This window comes from Macaca mulatta, chromosome 18 (genome assembly GCF_049350105.2).
Source record: "Macaca mulatta isolate MMU2019108-1 chromosome 18, T2T-MMU8v2.0, whole genome shotgun sequence".
NCBI lineage: Eukaryota > Metazoa > Chordata > Mammalia > Primates > Cercopithecidae > Macaca > Macaca mulatta.
Window position 1 is genome coordinate 45703057 of NC_133423.1, and position 14464 is coordinate 45717520.

A 14464-nucleotide genomic window follows, 5' to 3' on the forward strand; every position below is an offset into this window, starting at 1 on the left:
GTCAGAGACTGTCTCTGACTCCCTGTGGCATCCACTGGTATCACGTGCTCTTTAGTGGCGGGACAAAGGGGACAGAGGGGAATGAGCATTTTTGGGGTAGTTCCTGTGTGCTAGTGGTTTCCATGAAATGCTCATCAGTGTTTTTTTCTCAGCCCTGTTGCACATGCGCTGCATTGTTTTTGCTGATTTGCAGATGAGAAAACAAAGGAGCAGAAAAGTGCCAGGCCTAATGTGGCTGTCAGAATACCATAGACTGAGTGACTTAGCTTATAAACAACAGAAATGTATTGCTCACAGTTCTGGAGGCTGAGAAGTCCAAGATCAAGGCAGATTAAGTTTCAGGTGAGGACCCACTTCCTGGTTCATCAACAGCGCTCCTTGCTGTATCCTTACATAGTAAAAGGGAAGAGGCGTCTCTCTTGGGCCTCTTTATAAGGGCAATAATCCCATTCATGAGGGCTGTGCCTGCAGTACCTCCCAGAGGCTCCACCTCCTAATACCATTACCTTGCAGGTTAGGATCTCAACATATGAACCATGGGGGTGACACAAACCTTCAGACCATACAGAGGCCAATGAGGGGTGGAGGGGTGTGAACCCAGTTCTGAAAGCCTCTCTAAGTATCACCAAGCCCACAGCACAAGGTCATTTGGAATCATGGTGCTGCCTAGTTGGGTATACGAGTGATGTTGAGGATGCAGGAGAAAGAGGAACCAAGGAAGAGGCAAGGCAGGAATGGCTTTGTCAAGGAAATGGTAGGGCTGGCTGATTGAAGAGAAGATGCTACCCTGGTTCAAACAGATTGTTTTAAAGAGGACAACAAAGAGATGCAGAGAGGGGAAGTGTTTTACCCAAAGTCACACAGCTGGTTTGTAGCCGTATCTGAGATGTGTCCGCAAGTCTCCAATTTCCCAAGAACTCTAGGATAAGTCTCAACCTAATGATTTCCTGCATCATTTGAATCTGGACCTTTTCTTATCAACAACCTAGGACCACGGCTTTACCTGACTCAGTGGATTCCAAAGGGCTTAGTTACACCGGCTCAGGTTGCAAACAGTGATCTTTGTGATAGGACACCAGAGCTTACTGTTGTGTGACTGGAAAATTAGGTGAGTCAGAGCCAAGGTCATGGGCTTGTTTTGTGGCCCCAGGCTGACCCCTTGTTCTTATTTGCAGATAACAGAATCTACATTAGCTAGTTAAAGAAGAAAAGGATTTATTAAGGGCACAGCTAGCTCAGATTCATGGGGAAAGCTGAAGAAATGGCTGAACTCCCAGGAATTCCTCCCCAAACTGCAGTGAAATGGGGCCACCGTGAAAGCTGCTGCCTCTGATACAATCATGAAGGTGTTACCACTACTGCAGTTTCCAAGAGCCATGACACCTCTGCCACATTCTGCACCAGCAAAACCGTGCCTTGAGCCTTGCCATTCTTCCCCTATAACAGGTCTGAATCCGTCTCATGCAAATGCTTCTAACTGGCTGAACCTAAATTGCATCCAGAACCCTACCTGCAAAGGAGTCTGGGAAATGTCATTTTTAGCTTTCCTGCCTCTGTAGTACAGAAGATACAGAGATAACAGAGACACGGTCTCTGTGTTTGAGATGCTCGTGGTTTGGAAAGAAACGCAATCACATAAACACACAATTGTACTATTATGTAGGTGCAAAAGTAATTGCGGTTTTTGCCATTACATGAAAAAAAAAAAAAAAGGCAAAAACTGCAATTGCTTTTGCACCAACCCAATACAATGTTATTTGCTCTGACTAAGAGACAGTGAGCAGGGGGAGTCCAGGATCAGGATCAGAGGAGGCTTCCCAGCAGCGTGGTTACTCGAGCCGGGTACTGAAAAATCCATTTGAGTTTGCCAGATGAGAAAGACAGAAAGGGAGTTGTAAGACACAAAGGTGTTTGATATTTTGGGGATCTTCAGTACCTACTTCTTATTAACTTGGCCTGAATTCTTTTATGACATGAGAACAAAGAGCCAATTTATTTTGTAAATAGGGACCAATTTGTTGTGGAAAATATTTTAATATCTTAAAATATTATGTAAAATTATTTAAATATGTAATTATAGTACTTAAAACTATTAAATTATATTTAAATTATTAAGGACAAATATTTATAAATATAACTTTTAAAGTATCACAGTATTATTTTAATGACAAAATGACAATACAAATACAATGATAATAATAAAACTACCAATATTTGTAAAAGAAACCAATATATTGGGTAAAATGTTTCAGCATTTCTAAAGCAGCACATACATAAGTTTGTCCAGTGTGTAAGGGTGTAAGCAGTGTGTCCACTGCTGCGTGTAGTGGTTTCTGGGAGATGCTTGAGCGATGCCTGATTTCCAATGCTTGGCCCTGGGGAGCCGCTCTCATGTCTGATTCTTGCAGACTACCTGTTGCAAGGCCACTGATCCCATATTTACAGTGGTTTGGCCTTGCAGGCTTCTGGATTCATGATGTTAAAGCTGTCCTGGGATCCAACCCTCCCAGCTCCATCCACCCCTGCCTCTGAACAACCGCCAGAAGAGAGGGGCCATGAGGAGAGAGCTCACTGGGCCTCTGCCACAGGAGGCCAGAGGGCCCTTTCCAGGGGACACCAGCCATGCTCATAGCCAAGTGGCAGAAAGAGCAGCCTTGAGTCAGCATGCAGGTTCCCATCTTGGCTCTGCCACCTTCCAGCTCCGGCGGTCTGGCACCTTAGTTAATTCCCAGAGCCTATTCAGGATGCTTGTGTCACTTTCCTCATAGGCTGATTAGAAAGATTAAAAGTGAATGCATCCATCCACATCAAATACTTGGCCTGGCGCTTAGCCTATAGTAAGGGCTTAGTAAGTGTTGGCTGAAATTGGCATTGATATTCTGCATGAAGCTGGCAGAGGGACCCTGAGGTGGCTGTGACATGCCTGGAGCCAGCTGGTGCTGGAAGGGGCTTGGTCTCTTCTGCAGGTAGACCTAGACCAAGCCCTGGTCCTGCCCTATACGGAGAGTGTGACCTGGAGCTCTGTCTGATTAGCCTCAGTATTCTCAGCTGCCAAATGGGGAGAAAGGCACATCAGTCTCAGTTATGTCACAGTATGGGCACGAGGATCAAGTGGGCAAGGGGCAGGGAATGGAAGGGCAAGCTGGAGGCCTGAAGGCTCACTGTCGGACTCCCAGTGCTGTGCCAGAATGACTCTGGTCTCTCTGCTTTCTCTGATCACAGTATACACAGCATCCCTCTTCCTCCCCTCTCCTTCCCAGCCACAAACTTGGAACCAAACCTGTTTCTGAACTTCCCTGTTTGCTGAAATCGGTTTATGCTTCTGTAAATGCTTACACTCCCAGGGGAGTGGGGCGCTGAGAGTAACTGACCACCCAGTGATCAAGCCAGAGGACCCCGTGGTCTGCCTGAAGCCCCTAATGGGTCATCTGCTGGGATGGGGCTGGTTGGCTTTATTTATTTCACTGGGACAGACACTCCACCCTGCAACAAGAGCTCCTGCAGGCCCTGGACATCCTGACCTGCTTCTCTGTTTAACCTGTCTCTGTTGGTCCCCAGGTACTTTGAATTTTACGAGGGGCCTTTTGAATATAACTCCACAAGATGCCTGGAGCTGAGGCACGAAATATTGGAAGTGAAGGTGCTGTCCATGTGAGTGTGGCCATTTGTGGTGGGTGCAGGGGGCATGTGGAGGTGGGGCAGGGTTTAGGGGTGGGTGAGGGGGGGCAAGCATGGAAAGAAACAGGAAACACGTGGTAGGTTCCTATAGAGCGTAAAGTAGGTCTCCTTCCCCAGAGCCACTGGCATTTGGAAAGCCCTGAAGGGCTGGAACACAGTGATGATTGTGCCTGTTTTATGACAAAAGGCCAAGTTTGCAAGGTCACCTCTGGTGACTCGGTGTTAAAGTCCCCGCCTCAATTACCAGTCTCTTTGATTATCATCGCTGGCTCCTCTTGTGTAGAAACTGAAGAGGGCACAGGACTTTCTTGCCTGAAATTCAGTACGTTGCACCACAGGGTTAAGCGTTGCCCTCTTGCTATCACCTTTGATGATTTTAATTTTATTAAAAATTTTGATTTTTAAATTATTTAAATGATACAAAATTTGTGTGGTACAGATGGTTATTCAATGAAGAGCCACCGAGTTCTCCCCAAGGGTGACGATGTGGCTTTGGGTATCCTTGCAGAATCAATGCATGAGTAAGAATCTGTGTATGGAGATTTTAAAAGTTTTTTTTTTTTTGCATAAATGGTAAAAGAGCTATGCTCTCCACTCCCTGCTTAACAGTACATCACCTATGACTCTTCAACCCACAGGAGGGAAAACACATTACATACTGAACGTTTTAGCATGCATGTGCCCACCTGGGTTTCCGCCCTTCACAGAACTGCCATGAATTCAGCAAACCCATTTAGAGGAATTGGTACTATATTAGTCATGACAGAATCTGTATTTATTTGGAAACCGTTATATCTGGATGTGGAAAAAATATAGTTTATTCAGAGGCAGGCAATGTTGGGTGCTCAGATGGACTCACGGGCCCCTGACATAACCCCCAGGGCATCTGGGGTCCCTGGCCCTCAGGCAGGGACCGTTGTTCCTTTACCCATCTAACGTGATTCCAGCTAGTGTGCATCAGGGGGAGAGCATGGGTCTTGGGGTGGGCCGACCTGAGATCCAAAGCTGACTCTGGGCCTTAGCACATCTCAATCTTTCTGCAAATGGCTTAACTTCTCTGAGCCTTTCCTTACCTATGAAAATGGGGACACTATTACCTACCCTTTAAGGGTTGCTATAGACTAGCTGAAATAAGGCATGTGAAAGTAGATAGCCCAGGATCACGAGGTCAGGAGATCGAGACCATCCTGGCTAACATGGTGAAACCCCGTCTCCACTAAAAAAATACAAAAAGTTAGCCGGGTGTGGTGGCGGGCGCCTCTTGTCCCAGCTACTCTGGAGGCTGAGGCAGGAGAATGGTGTGAACCCGGGAGACGGAGCTTGCAGTGAGCTGAGATCACGTCACTGCCCTCCACCTTGAGCAACAGAGTGAGACTCCTTTTCAAAATAAATAAATAAATAAATAAAATAAAAAAGAAAGTAGATAGCCCAGCAGCCTGCATGCTCAGTAGCACACATCATAGGTGTTCAATAAATGTCAGCACCCATCTCTCTCTTTCCTTCCTTCCTTTCCTTTTTGGAACTAGTAGCAGCAGCTTTTCTGGGCTGTCATGCACAGACTCCATAGCTCAGCAGTTCCTGGAAAGCTCCAAGGGTGAGACCAGCATCCAGCTGGGATTAGCTGCATTGTTTATGGCCCCTGTCCTAACCCATGGTCTCTGTACCCTCTCTAGAGAAGGTGGGATACAGACGCCACTCATCAGTTTCACTGAGCCCTGGGCTGAACACATACCACTGTGGTGCCCGCCCTTGTGGAACTCACAGCCACTGAGGGGGACAGACATTAAATAACCAGTTACCACAAGAAGCCAGGGTAGTGACCGGGAACCCGACCCAGGCTGGGGCTAGGGGGAGGTTGTCAGGCAACGCTTCCCTGAGGAAGGGACACTAGAGCTCCAGTCTGAAGGGTGACAGGAGCTAACTAGGCCAAGAGGGCTCCAGGTGGAGGGAACAGTTTGTACAAAGGCCCTGTGCCAGGAAGGAGCTGGCTGTGTCCTGGACTCTGAAGGATGAGGCAGCTCGAATGCCGGCGTGAGGGGAAGACACAGAAGCTGCATTGCTAGAGGGTCAGGTAGGGCCAGACCATATGGAGCTTCATGGTACAGACCCAGGTTTGGGTTTTACCTTTATCCAAGGGCCTTGAGAGCCACAGGAAAGGTTTTAAGCAGGGCCTGGGGCATGTGAGCTGGTTGGTATTTTAAACATGCCTCCAAGGAGTTTTGATTTAGTGGCAAAAATGGCTGTCGGAGCCAAGTTCAGAAGCCGGTAGCAGAGAGTCTGTCTTCTCAGAATTCAAAGCTTTCAGACCCTTCCGTGTTTTACTGTGCAAATCCAGAGCACTGTGGTTGAGAGCACACCTTCAAGATTTCAGAGAATAAATGACTCATTTCTTTTCTTTTCTTTTTTCTTTTTTTTTTTTTTTGAGACAGAGTCTCACTCTGTCACCCAGGCTGGAATGCAGTGGTGCAATCTTGGCTCACTGCAACCTCTGTCGCCCGGGTTCAAGCAATTCTCCTGCCTCAGCCTCCCGAGTAGCTGGGATTACAGGTGCCTGCCACCGTGCCAGGCTAATTTTTATATTTTTAGTAAATTCAGGGTTTCACCATCTTGGTCAGGCTGGTCTTGAACTCCTGACCTCATGATCCACCCGCCTTGGCCTCCCAAAGTGTTGGGATTACAGGTGTGAGCCACCACGCCCAGCTGACTAATTTCTTTAAATTATAAAATGTATAGTTTCTTCATGGTTACTTCAAGGTCTGGACAGGAAGATTTAAGAAATCCTGTGAATGGGTCATCCTTCTGGGGAACTTCCCATCCCTCTACGTGTGTATTTTCTGTATGCTGGTGTTAGGTCCTATATCAGTTTGCTGTAACAAGGTACACAAAACTTAATTCTTCCACAATTCTGGAGGCCAGGGGTCTGAAATGAAGATACTGCAGGGTTGGCTTCTTCTGAGGCCTCTCTCCTTGGCTTGCCAATGGCCTTCTTCTCGCTGCGTCCCTATATGGTTGCCCCTGGTCTGAGTCTTGCCTATGCCCTAATCTCTCTTTGTAAGGGCATCGGTCATATTGGATCAGGGCTCACTCTAATGGCCTCATTTTAACTTCATTACCTCTTTAAAGGCCCTATGCCCACAGTAGCCCATGCCTGTAATCCAAGCACTTTGGGAGGCTGAGGCGGGTGGATCACCTGAGGTCAGGAGTTTGAGACCAGCCTGACCAACATGGTGAAACCCCATCTCTACTAAAAATACAAAAATTAACTGGGCATGATTGCACGCACCTGTAATCCCAGCTACTCGGGAGGCTGAGGCAGGAGAATTGCTTGAACCCAGGAAGTGGAGGTTGCAGTGAGCCGAGATTGTGCCATTGCACTCCAGCCTAGGTGACAGAGCAAGACTCCATCTCAAAAATAAACAAACAAAAAAAGGCCCTATCTCCAAATACGGTTTCATTCTATGGTCCTGGCGGTTAGGACCTCAGCATATGAATTTTGGGGAGACACAGTTCAGCCCACAACAGCCCCTGTCACAGCTTCCATTTAGGGCTAGATTAGAAATTACCCAGGGCCATTGTTTTGAGCTCAAAACACAAACACTGTTCAGTGTAATGGACAACCTCATATGTCCCCAAGGTCCGACTGCACTCTCTTTAGAGAGGAACATGAGAGACAGTCACCTTCCGTTGATTCCACTTGCCATCCCTTGTCCCTGTTATGGACTCCCATTGGTGGTGTTTGGGCCTCTCCACATTTGGCTTTGGTTCTCATCTCTGCCTCGGGGCACTCTCTCCGTCCCCAGGGGCTGGGCTTCTGGGGTGAGCAGCCATCCTAGCTGGGGCTCCTGGCTGAGCTGGACTTTGCATGCCCTGCCTCTTCTACAGCAGTTGCCCCTCTGCGGCCCCAAGCCCTGGGGATCTGAGAGGGAAGGAGAGGCTGGGCTGTTCATGGGGCATGAGTGTGTGTGCCTCCTTTCCTGAGTCTAGGCTGAGGGTCAGTAGGTCCTCCAGGGCTGAAATCAGAGAGTTGCAGAGGCCCGCCTCTGATCCGAGTGATTCTGACATTATCTGGGCACCAGGGGGCTTCACTGTGTTCCAGTCCAGCGCCATGAGAAGGACTCACAGAGGGTCTGACCCTGAGTCCTCGGGAAGAGGTTAAAGCCCACCTGTGAATGGAGGGTCTGATGGATGCACTCTGTCCTTTGGGCCCGCAGAATGTCAGCTGGTGTTTTGTTTGAGGAGACAAGGAGGTGTGTGATTCATCTGGGAACGATTCTGATCCACAATTGCTGAAATCAGTGGTAAAAATCAGTCAGCCAGAAAATCCCCACATGGAAAATTCTTCCCTCCCTGACCATGTCAGATACATGAAGAACGACTCCATGATGATTTGTTATGAAAACGCATTGTCACTAATTCTTACTAAAATTATTTACACCTATCATCTAGAGCTCCTTTATTTTAAAATAAGAATCTTCAGTTGCTGCCTGTGCTCACACCCAGATGGGGGTCGTGCAGGATAATTCCCCAGGCCAGCGTCTCCTATCACCCTTCCCCATTTTTCTGCCACTGGGAGCTCTGTGCTGAGCCCAGTACTGAGACCAAGGAAGAAGCTGGGAGCAAAGGCCAGCTGGGCAAATGCCCACTCTCTGGACTGGGAGTCCCTTTTGTGCCACTGCAGTGTTCACAAGTCTGTGTCCTCTGCCAGGCGGAGGTTCCTGGAGGGCCAGGACCCAGGCTTAGGCATCTCTGAGTCTGGCCCTGTGCCAGCTCAGTACTCACATGTTAAATGAATGAGTGGACAGAGGGAGTGGGTGAAACCCGGGTGCAAACAGGAGGCCATGGAAGAAAAGAGGGAGAAAGAAGACTAAAGAAAGAATCACTCTCATTTCATTACGATTAGTGCCCAGCTCCCTCCCACATTTCCCCAGTTGAAGGGTATTACTATTTTTAGTCTGTCTGTAGATTATCTAAGTAATCAATTTCTTGTTCTACCAAATATCAACAGTATTTCTTGATCCTGCACTGTGTAAGATAAGGATATTTAAATTATTCCTACTCTACAGTTCCCCCTCCAGCCTATGGCTTCACTCATCCATGGGTTGACTTTTAAAATGACAAAGCCGATAACATTTGTCTTCTATTTGTAACCATACCAAGCCCTTTTTGAGGCTTTTTCTAGAGGTTGACTCTAAAATTTGAAGAATAGCAAATAGTGTTTTCCATTACTGGGATGATGTAGATATTGTTCACTGAAGGCCAGGGAGGCACCAGGCCTCCATCAACTTTCATGACCCTCTTGCTGGGTCATGTGGCTGCTGTTTTGGGGCTTCCTTTCTTTGCCTTCTGAGGTTGGATTCACCTTTGCTTAGAACCTATAGCTTCTTTTGTGTTTACTTCTTCCTTTTACTTCCACCCATTCTCAAGTAAATACCAAGAAGTGACAGGTGGGAGGTAAGGTTTTGAGTTCTTTTGTGTCTGAATGACTGGATTCTTCCCTTTTACCTGATTGTTGGTGTGTTGGGTTGTTAGGTTGTTTGGATTGTTGGTGTGGTGGGTTGTTGAGTTGTTGGTTTGATTTTTGGTGTGTTGGGTTGTTGGGTTGTTTGGCTTGTTGGTGTGGTGGGTTGTTGGATCATTGGTTTAATTGTTGGTGTGGTGGGTTGTGGGATTGTTGTTGTTTTGATCATAGTTGTAGTGGGTTTTGGGTTGTTGGTGCGGTGGATTGTTGGGTTGTTGGTTTGATTGGTGTTATGTATTGTTGGGTTGTTGTTTGGATTGTCGGTATGGTGGGTTGTTGGGTTGTTTTGATTGTTGGTGTGATGAGTTATTGGATTATTGTTTTAATTGTTGGTGTGGTGGATCGTTGGGTTGTTTTGATTGTTGATGTGGTGGGTTGTTGGGTTGTTGGTTTGATTTGTGTTGTTTATTGTTGGGTTGTTGTTTTGATTGTTGGTGTGATGAGTTATTGGATTATTGTTTTGATTGTTGGTGTGGTGGGTTGTGGGATTGTTGGTTTGATTGTTGGTGTGTTGAGTTGTGGGATTGTTGGTTTGATTGCTGGTCTGGTGGGTTGGTATTTTAGGTGAAAATCATTTTCCCTTAGGATGTTGAAGACCTTCACTACCATCTTTTAGTATCCAGGGATACATGAGAAGCATGAGAATGGTTGTTTCTTCGGAAGTATCTGGTTTTTTTGCTCTGGAATCTTTACAGTTCTGAAATGTGGAACCTTTTCATTTGGAGTTTGTGTCCAGACTCTTCAACTTTCTCTCAAATCTTTTTATATTCCTTCTTCTCTATTTTTCTCTACAATCTAAGAATCCTATACTTCTGGACTGTATCTCTAGTACTCATATCTTTTTATTGTTGTTGAGATAAGGTCTTGCTCTGTCAACCAGGCTGGAGTGCAGTGGTGTGATCATAGCTCACTGCAGCTTTGAACACCTGGCCTCAAGCAATCCTCCTGCCTCAGCCTCCTGAGTAGCTGGGACTATAGGCACATGAAGCCACACCTGGCTAATGTTTTTCAAATATTTGTTTGTAGAGATAAGATCTTGTTACATTGCTCAGGCTGGTCATATCTTTTAATTTTATCTTTTTTCACTCCTCTTTTTGCTTCCACATACTAGGAAAATCCCTTGACTTCATCTTTCAGCTCTTCTGGTGAACCCCTCCCCCACAAGAGTTCTTTCTTTGTACCTAAGTAGAATATTTTTAAGTTCTGTTTTGTTCCTCCAATAGTTGTCTTTGTGGTCATTTTATCTGATGGATTATCTTAGTCTCACTTCAGGTTGACCAGGTGACCCTTGGCTATCTATCCATATTTAACCTTGAAATGAAAACTGATAGGAGTTCTGTGTCTGAAGTTGTTCACGATGCTCCTGGCCCTTTTGTTGCTAGAACAGCCAGATCTTTTAACTGCAAATGATAACTTTTTTTTTTTCTTTTAACAGAGGATCTCATAGTCTGATTCCATCTCTCCTCCTCCTCTGCTGGACATTAAGCATTTGGCTACCATGGTTTTTGGTGGGGTAGGGGGAGTGTAGGCTTGATGGCTCTGCTTACAGACTCACAACTGAGTCTCATTTTTAGGGCTATGCTCCCTCCCCATCCTCCACCCACCTCTTAGAATTTTCCATGTGCAGATTGGCTCTAGGTACTTTGGGCTGTGTCATCCTATCCTTGTGCCACTCCCTCGTACTTCCATACACTTGTTGAAATTTCTCTTCCACTGAGATGCCCTTCCCTGTCATTCTAGTCATCTATGGGCTTGTACCTTTTATTATTCCTCTTCTGGAATGTTAGTGGTGTCTTGGGAGAAAGGAAAGAAGTGCCTAGGGTCAACCCTTCATCTTTAAAGTAAAGATGATCTCTGCATTTGTAAAGCAATTTGTAAAATCTTTTTACACGTATTATTCCATTTGAGCTCTCTGACAACCTTTGAGATTGGAAGGGCAGCAGCCAGCCGTTATATCCATCTTACAGAAAAAGCAGCTGAGTCTCAGAGAAATTAAATGACTTGCCCGAGGTTACATTGCAAGATTGGGATGGAGCCAGGATTCAAGACTGGGTGTCCAGGCCCTGACCTTGGTCCAGGGTGTGATGAGGGCATTGGAGGCAGAGAGAGTAGGGCCCAGACACTGGTAACAGTAAAACTTGGAACCCCACCTAGAGTGTTGCCAGGGCTGTGTTTCCAGAAGGCATTTGAAGCAGTGGCCATATAGGGGGCTGCTCTAGGGGCCTGTGGGTTGCAGAGAGTGGGGAGGGGCAGGGGGCAGTGGGTGAGCCAGGGTGTTGCTGTATGATGGCACCACTCCCTCATACCCTGTGAGCTCCTGAGAGGGGAGGTTTGGGAAAGCTGGAAGGAAGGTTTGCCTTCTGTCAGCCAGGGTGGGAGGAGGAACGCTGCCAAGCTGGTTCCTGTAACAGGGCCTTTGCACTCACTCTTCTCTCTGCCTGGAATACACTTTTCCCAGATATTTGCACAGCTCGCTCCTGTGTCATTTCAGGTCTCTGTGCAAGGTTCTCCTCCTCAGGAAAGCCTTCCCTGATCACTCAGTCTGAAACAGTCACTTCCCCGTCCATTTACCTTGCTTCACTTTCCTTCCCAGCGCTTGCCACTTCTTGGCAAGGCATTATTTATTTATTTTCCATTTTCCTCCCCAACTGGTATGTAAGCTCCATGGAACCAAGGGGCTGTTTTGTTCGCTACTGTATTTCTAGTTCCTGCCATATTGAGATACTCAACAAATAGTGAGACTTGATTTGAACTCAGATGTTTCAATTAATTCATTAACTTATTGGTATACTCAACAAATATTTACCATGCATCTGCTATGTGCCTTAGCACTTGAGTTACAGTGATGAGTGCAGGCTTGATCCCCTGCCCCCATGGTATTTACTGTCTAGTGGGGAAGATCAGCAGTCATGATAGTTCATGGATTTTACAAAAGTGGAAAGTATAGGGGGCTGTGAGTGAGCATAGTCAAGGCAGTTCAGTTTAACAATAATAATAACTTATACTTACTGGATGTTTCTGTGTGTCAGGTGCCGTGCCTAGTCTTTTATCACATCATCTTATTTCATTATTTTAACAAATCTGGGAGGGCAAGAGACTATTATTACACCCATTTTATAAATGAGAAAACTGAGGCTCAGAGAGGTTAAATAACCAGCCTGAGGCCTCATAGTTAGCAGGTATCGGAACTAAGACTTGGGTCTTAGCCCAAGTCCCACTAGTTCCAAAATCCATGTATTTAGTTACTATTTTCCACGACTTTTCCTGCAATCACCCCTGCCCCACCAGCCATGTATTCTTCCCGTAGGGGAGGCTTGCCTTGTTTGAAGACACCTCTGATTAAACACAGGGACTCGCCTCTGCAAAATGAACCCTTTTTTAAAAAAGGGTTTTTTTTTTTTTTTCTTTTGAGATGGAGTCTTGCTCTGTCACCCAGGCTGGAGTGCAATAGCACAATCTCGGCTCACTGCAACTTCCGCCTTCTGGGTTCAAGCGATTCTCCTGCCTCAGCCTCCTGACTAGCTGGGATTACAGGCGCGCACCGCCATGCCCGGCTAATTTTTGTATTTTTAGTGGAGACAGGGTTTCACCATGTTGGCCAGGCTAGTCTCAAACTCCTGACCTCAGGTGATCTGCCTGCCTTGGCCCCCCAAAATGCTGGGATTACAGGTGTGAGCCACTGCTCCCAGCCTAAAAAGGGTTTTTAAAGTGGGTATTTGCTTTTTTTTTAAAAAATAATGGACCCCTGTAGGAACCTGAAGAAAGCTTCAGATTCTCCCCAAAGATATGCACATGGGTGGATAGACATGGATTTTGCCTATAACAAAATCAGAGGGTACAGGCACTTCCTTTAGCCCTTCATTGCACCCCAGGGTAAGAGCCATAGTGATAGTAGTTTCTTGGTAACACTCAGCTCCTAAAGACTGAGTGTTCCCATTTATGATCAAACCAGGACAGCTTCCTTTGAAGGGCTCCTCTCTGCACCAGCACCCAAGACTAACGAGCTTCTTAGTGGTCCACAGCCAGGTGACCCCAAACAACTACAGAATGCCTGGCCCTGAAGTGGGGACTGTGCATGATCAAGAGAGCTAAATCATGGTGCTGTCTTTAAGGAGTGTATGATCTGTCTACTTTTCACAGTTTTACTGTGGAATTACAATCTTTCGAACTACTCAATGGAAAAAGGATCCCATGATCCAATACTTTTCTTGGAAATTCACAATATATGAGAACATATTAAGGTATCTGAGATGTCTTGCAGTAAAGAAAAGCATTTAACTTTATTTAGCTCAGCTTTCCCCAACTGTATTTGACCATAGGATCCCCTTAAAAAAAAAAAAAGGTGCATAATTCTTTGCCGAAGATCTAGAGTTCATCAGGAAGGGCTCGCCCAGTTGTATAATGGGTCTTGTGATCAATTACTTAAGAAGGAGTGGGTGCTGGCCTGGCTTGGGGAGCCTCCTGGATCTTTCTGGATCTCACGACTCTCACCAGGCCAGAGCCTCACTGGAATCTTCAATGGCAGGGATCCTAGAGAATTCTGGACATTTCTGTAGAATGGGAGAATTACCCGCGAAACCAACAGTGAGTTAAAGGAGGAAGGAATTGGGTAGGATGCAAGGAACAATTCCTTAACTGAAATGGGGAAGGGGTAACTAAAGATAGGGGTAGGTAACAGAGATGCTAAAGCGTATCTGTGGCAGAGAGGGCTTGGGAATGTGGACATGGCTCTGAGATTAGGCACTGCTGAAAGAGGAGAGAAACCGACGAGAAGGGTGAGCGACTATTTGAGGTTAATGTGCATGAGGATCTCATATTGGTTGCTCAGTGTTTGTGGAAATTTGTATTTTTGATTTGGCTCAGTCGTTCACTTAATAAATATTTATCGAGTATCTATATTTTGCTAAGCACTGTTCTAGAAGCTGGGGATACAGCACTGAAACAATTATATGTATGCATAATTATAAATAAGTCAATGTAAATGTGTAAGTTAAAAATGAGTTCTTTTTGCAGGTTTCGGTCAAAGGGAGAATGCTATGTGGTTTAGACATTCCCTTTCCTGAGAGTGCTTTAGAATGTCATGATGCTGAGATGTTTAAGTGCCAATCAGCATAAAGCCTGGTGGAGGGTTGTTCAGGGAGAAGGGGCAGTCTCAGGTTTCTCATCTCATCTTTTCTGTCATTTGGAAACCGTGATCTGCCCTTGAGAAGGGAGAAAGAGAAGGGCATACCCTGCTCATGAGCCCTACTGAGTGCTGAACTGTGTGGG

The 14464-nt window shown here is 46.1% G+C and overlaps 1 protein-coding gene across 2 annotated transcripts in view; it reads left to right on the top strand.

The window, feature by feature from the left end:
* ST8SIA5 (ST8 alpha-N-acetyl-neuraminide alpha-2,8-sialyltransferase 5) overlaps positions 1 to 14464 on the top strand; it is an 89876-nt gene that overhangs the window by 60487 nt on the left and 14925 nt on the right. For both annotated transcript variants that reach the window (XM_015121872.3, NM_001083950.1), the window contains one exon: positions 3559 to 3651. In XM_015121872.3, coding sequence (XP_014977358.1) covers positions 3559 to 3651 — 93 coding nt within the window. The remainder of the gene's footprint in view (positions 1 to 3558; positions 3652 to 14464) is intronic.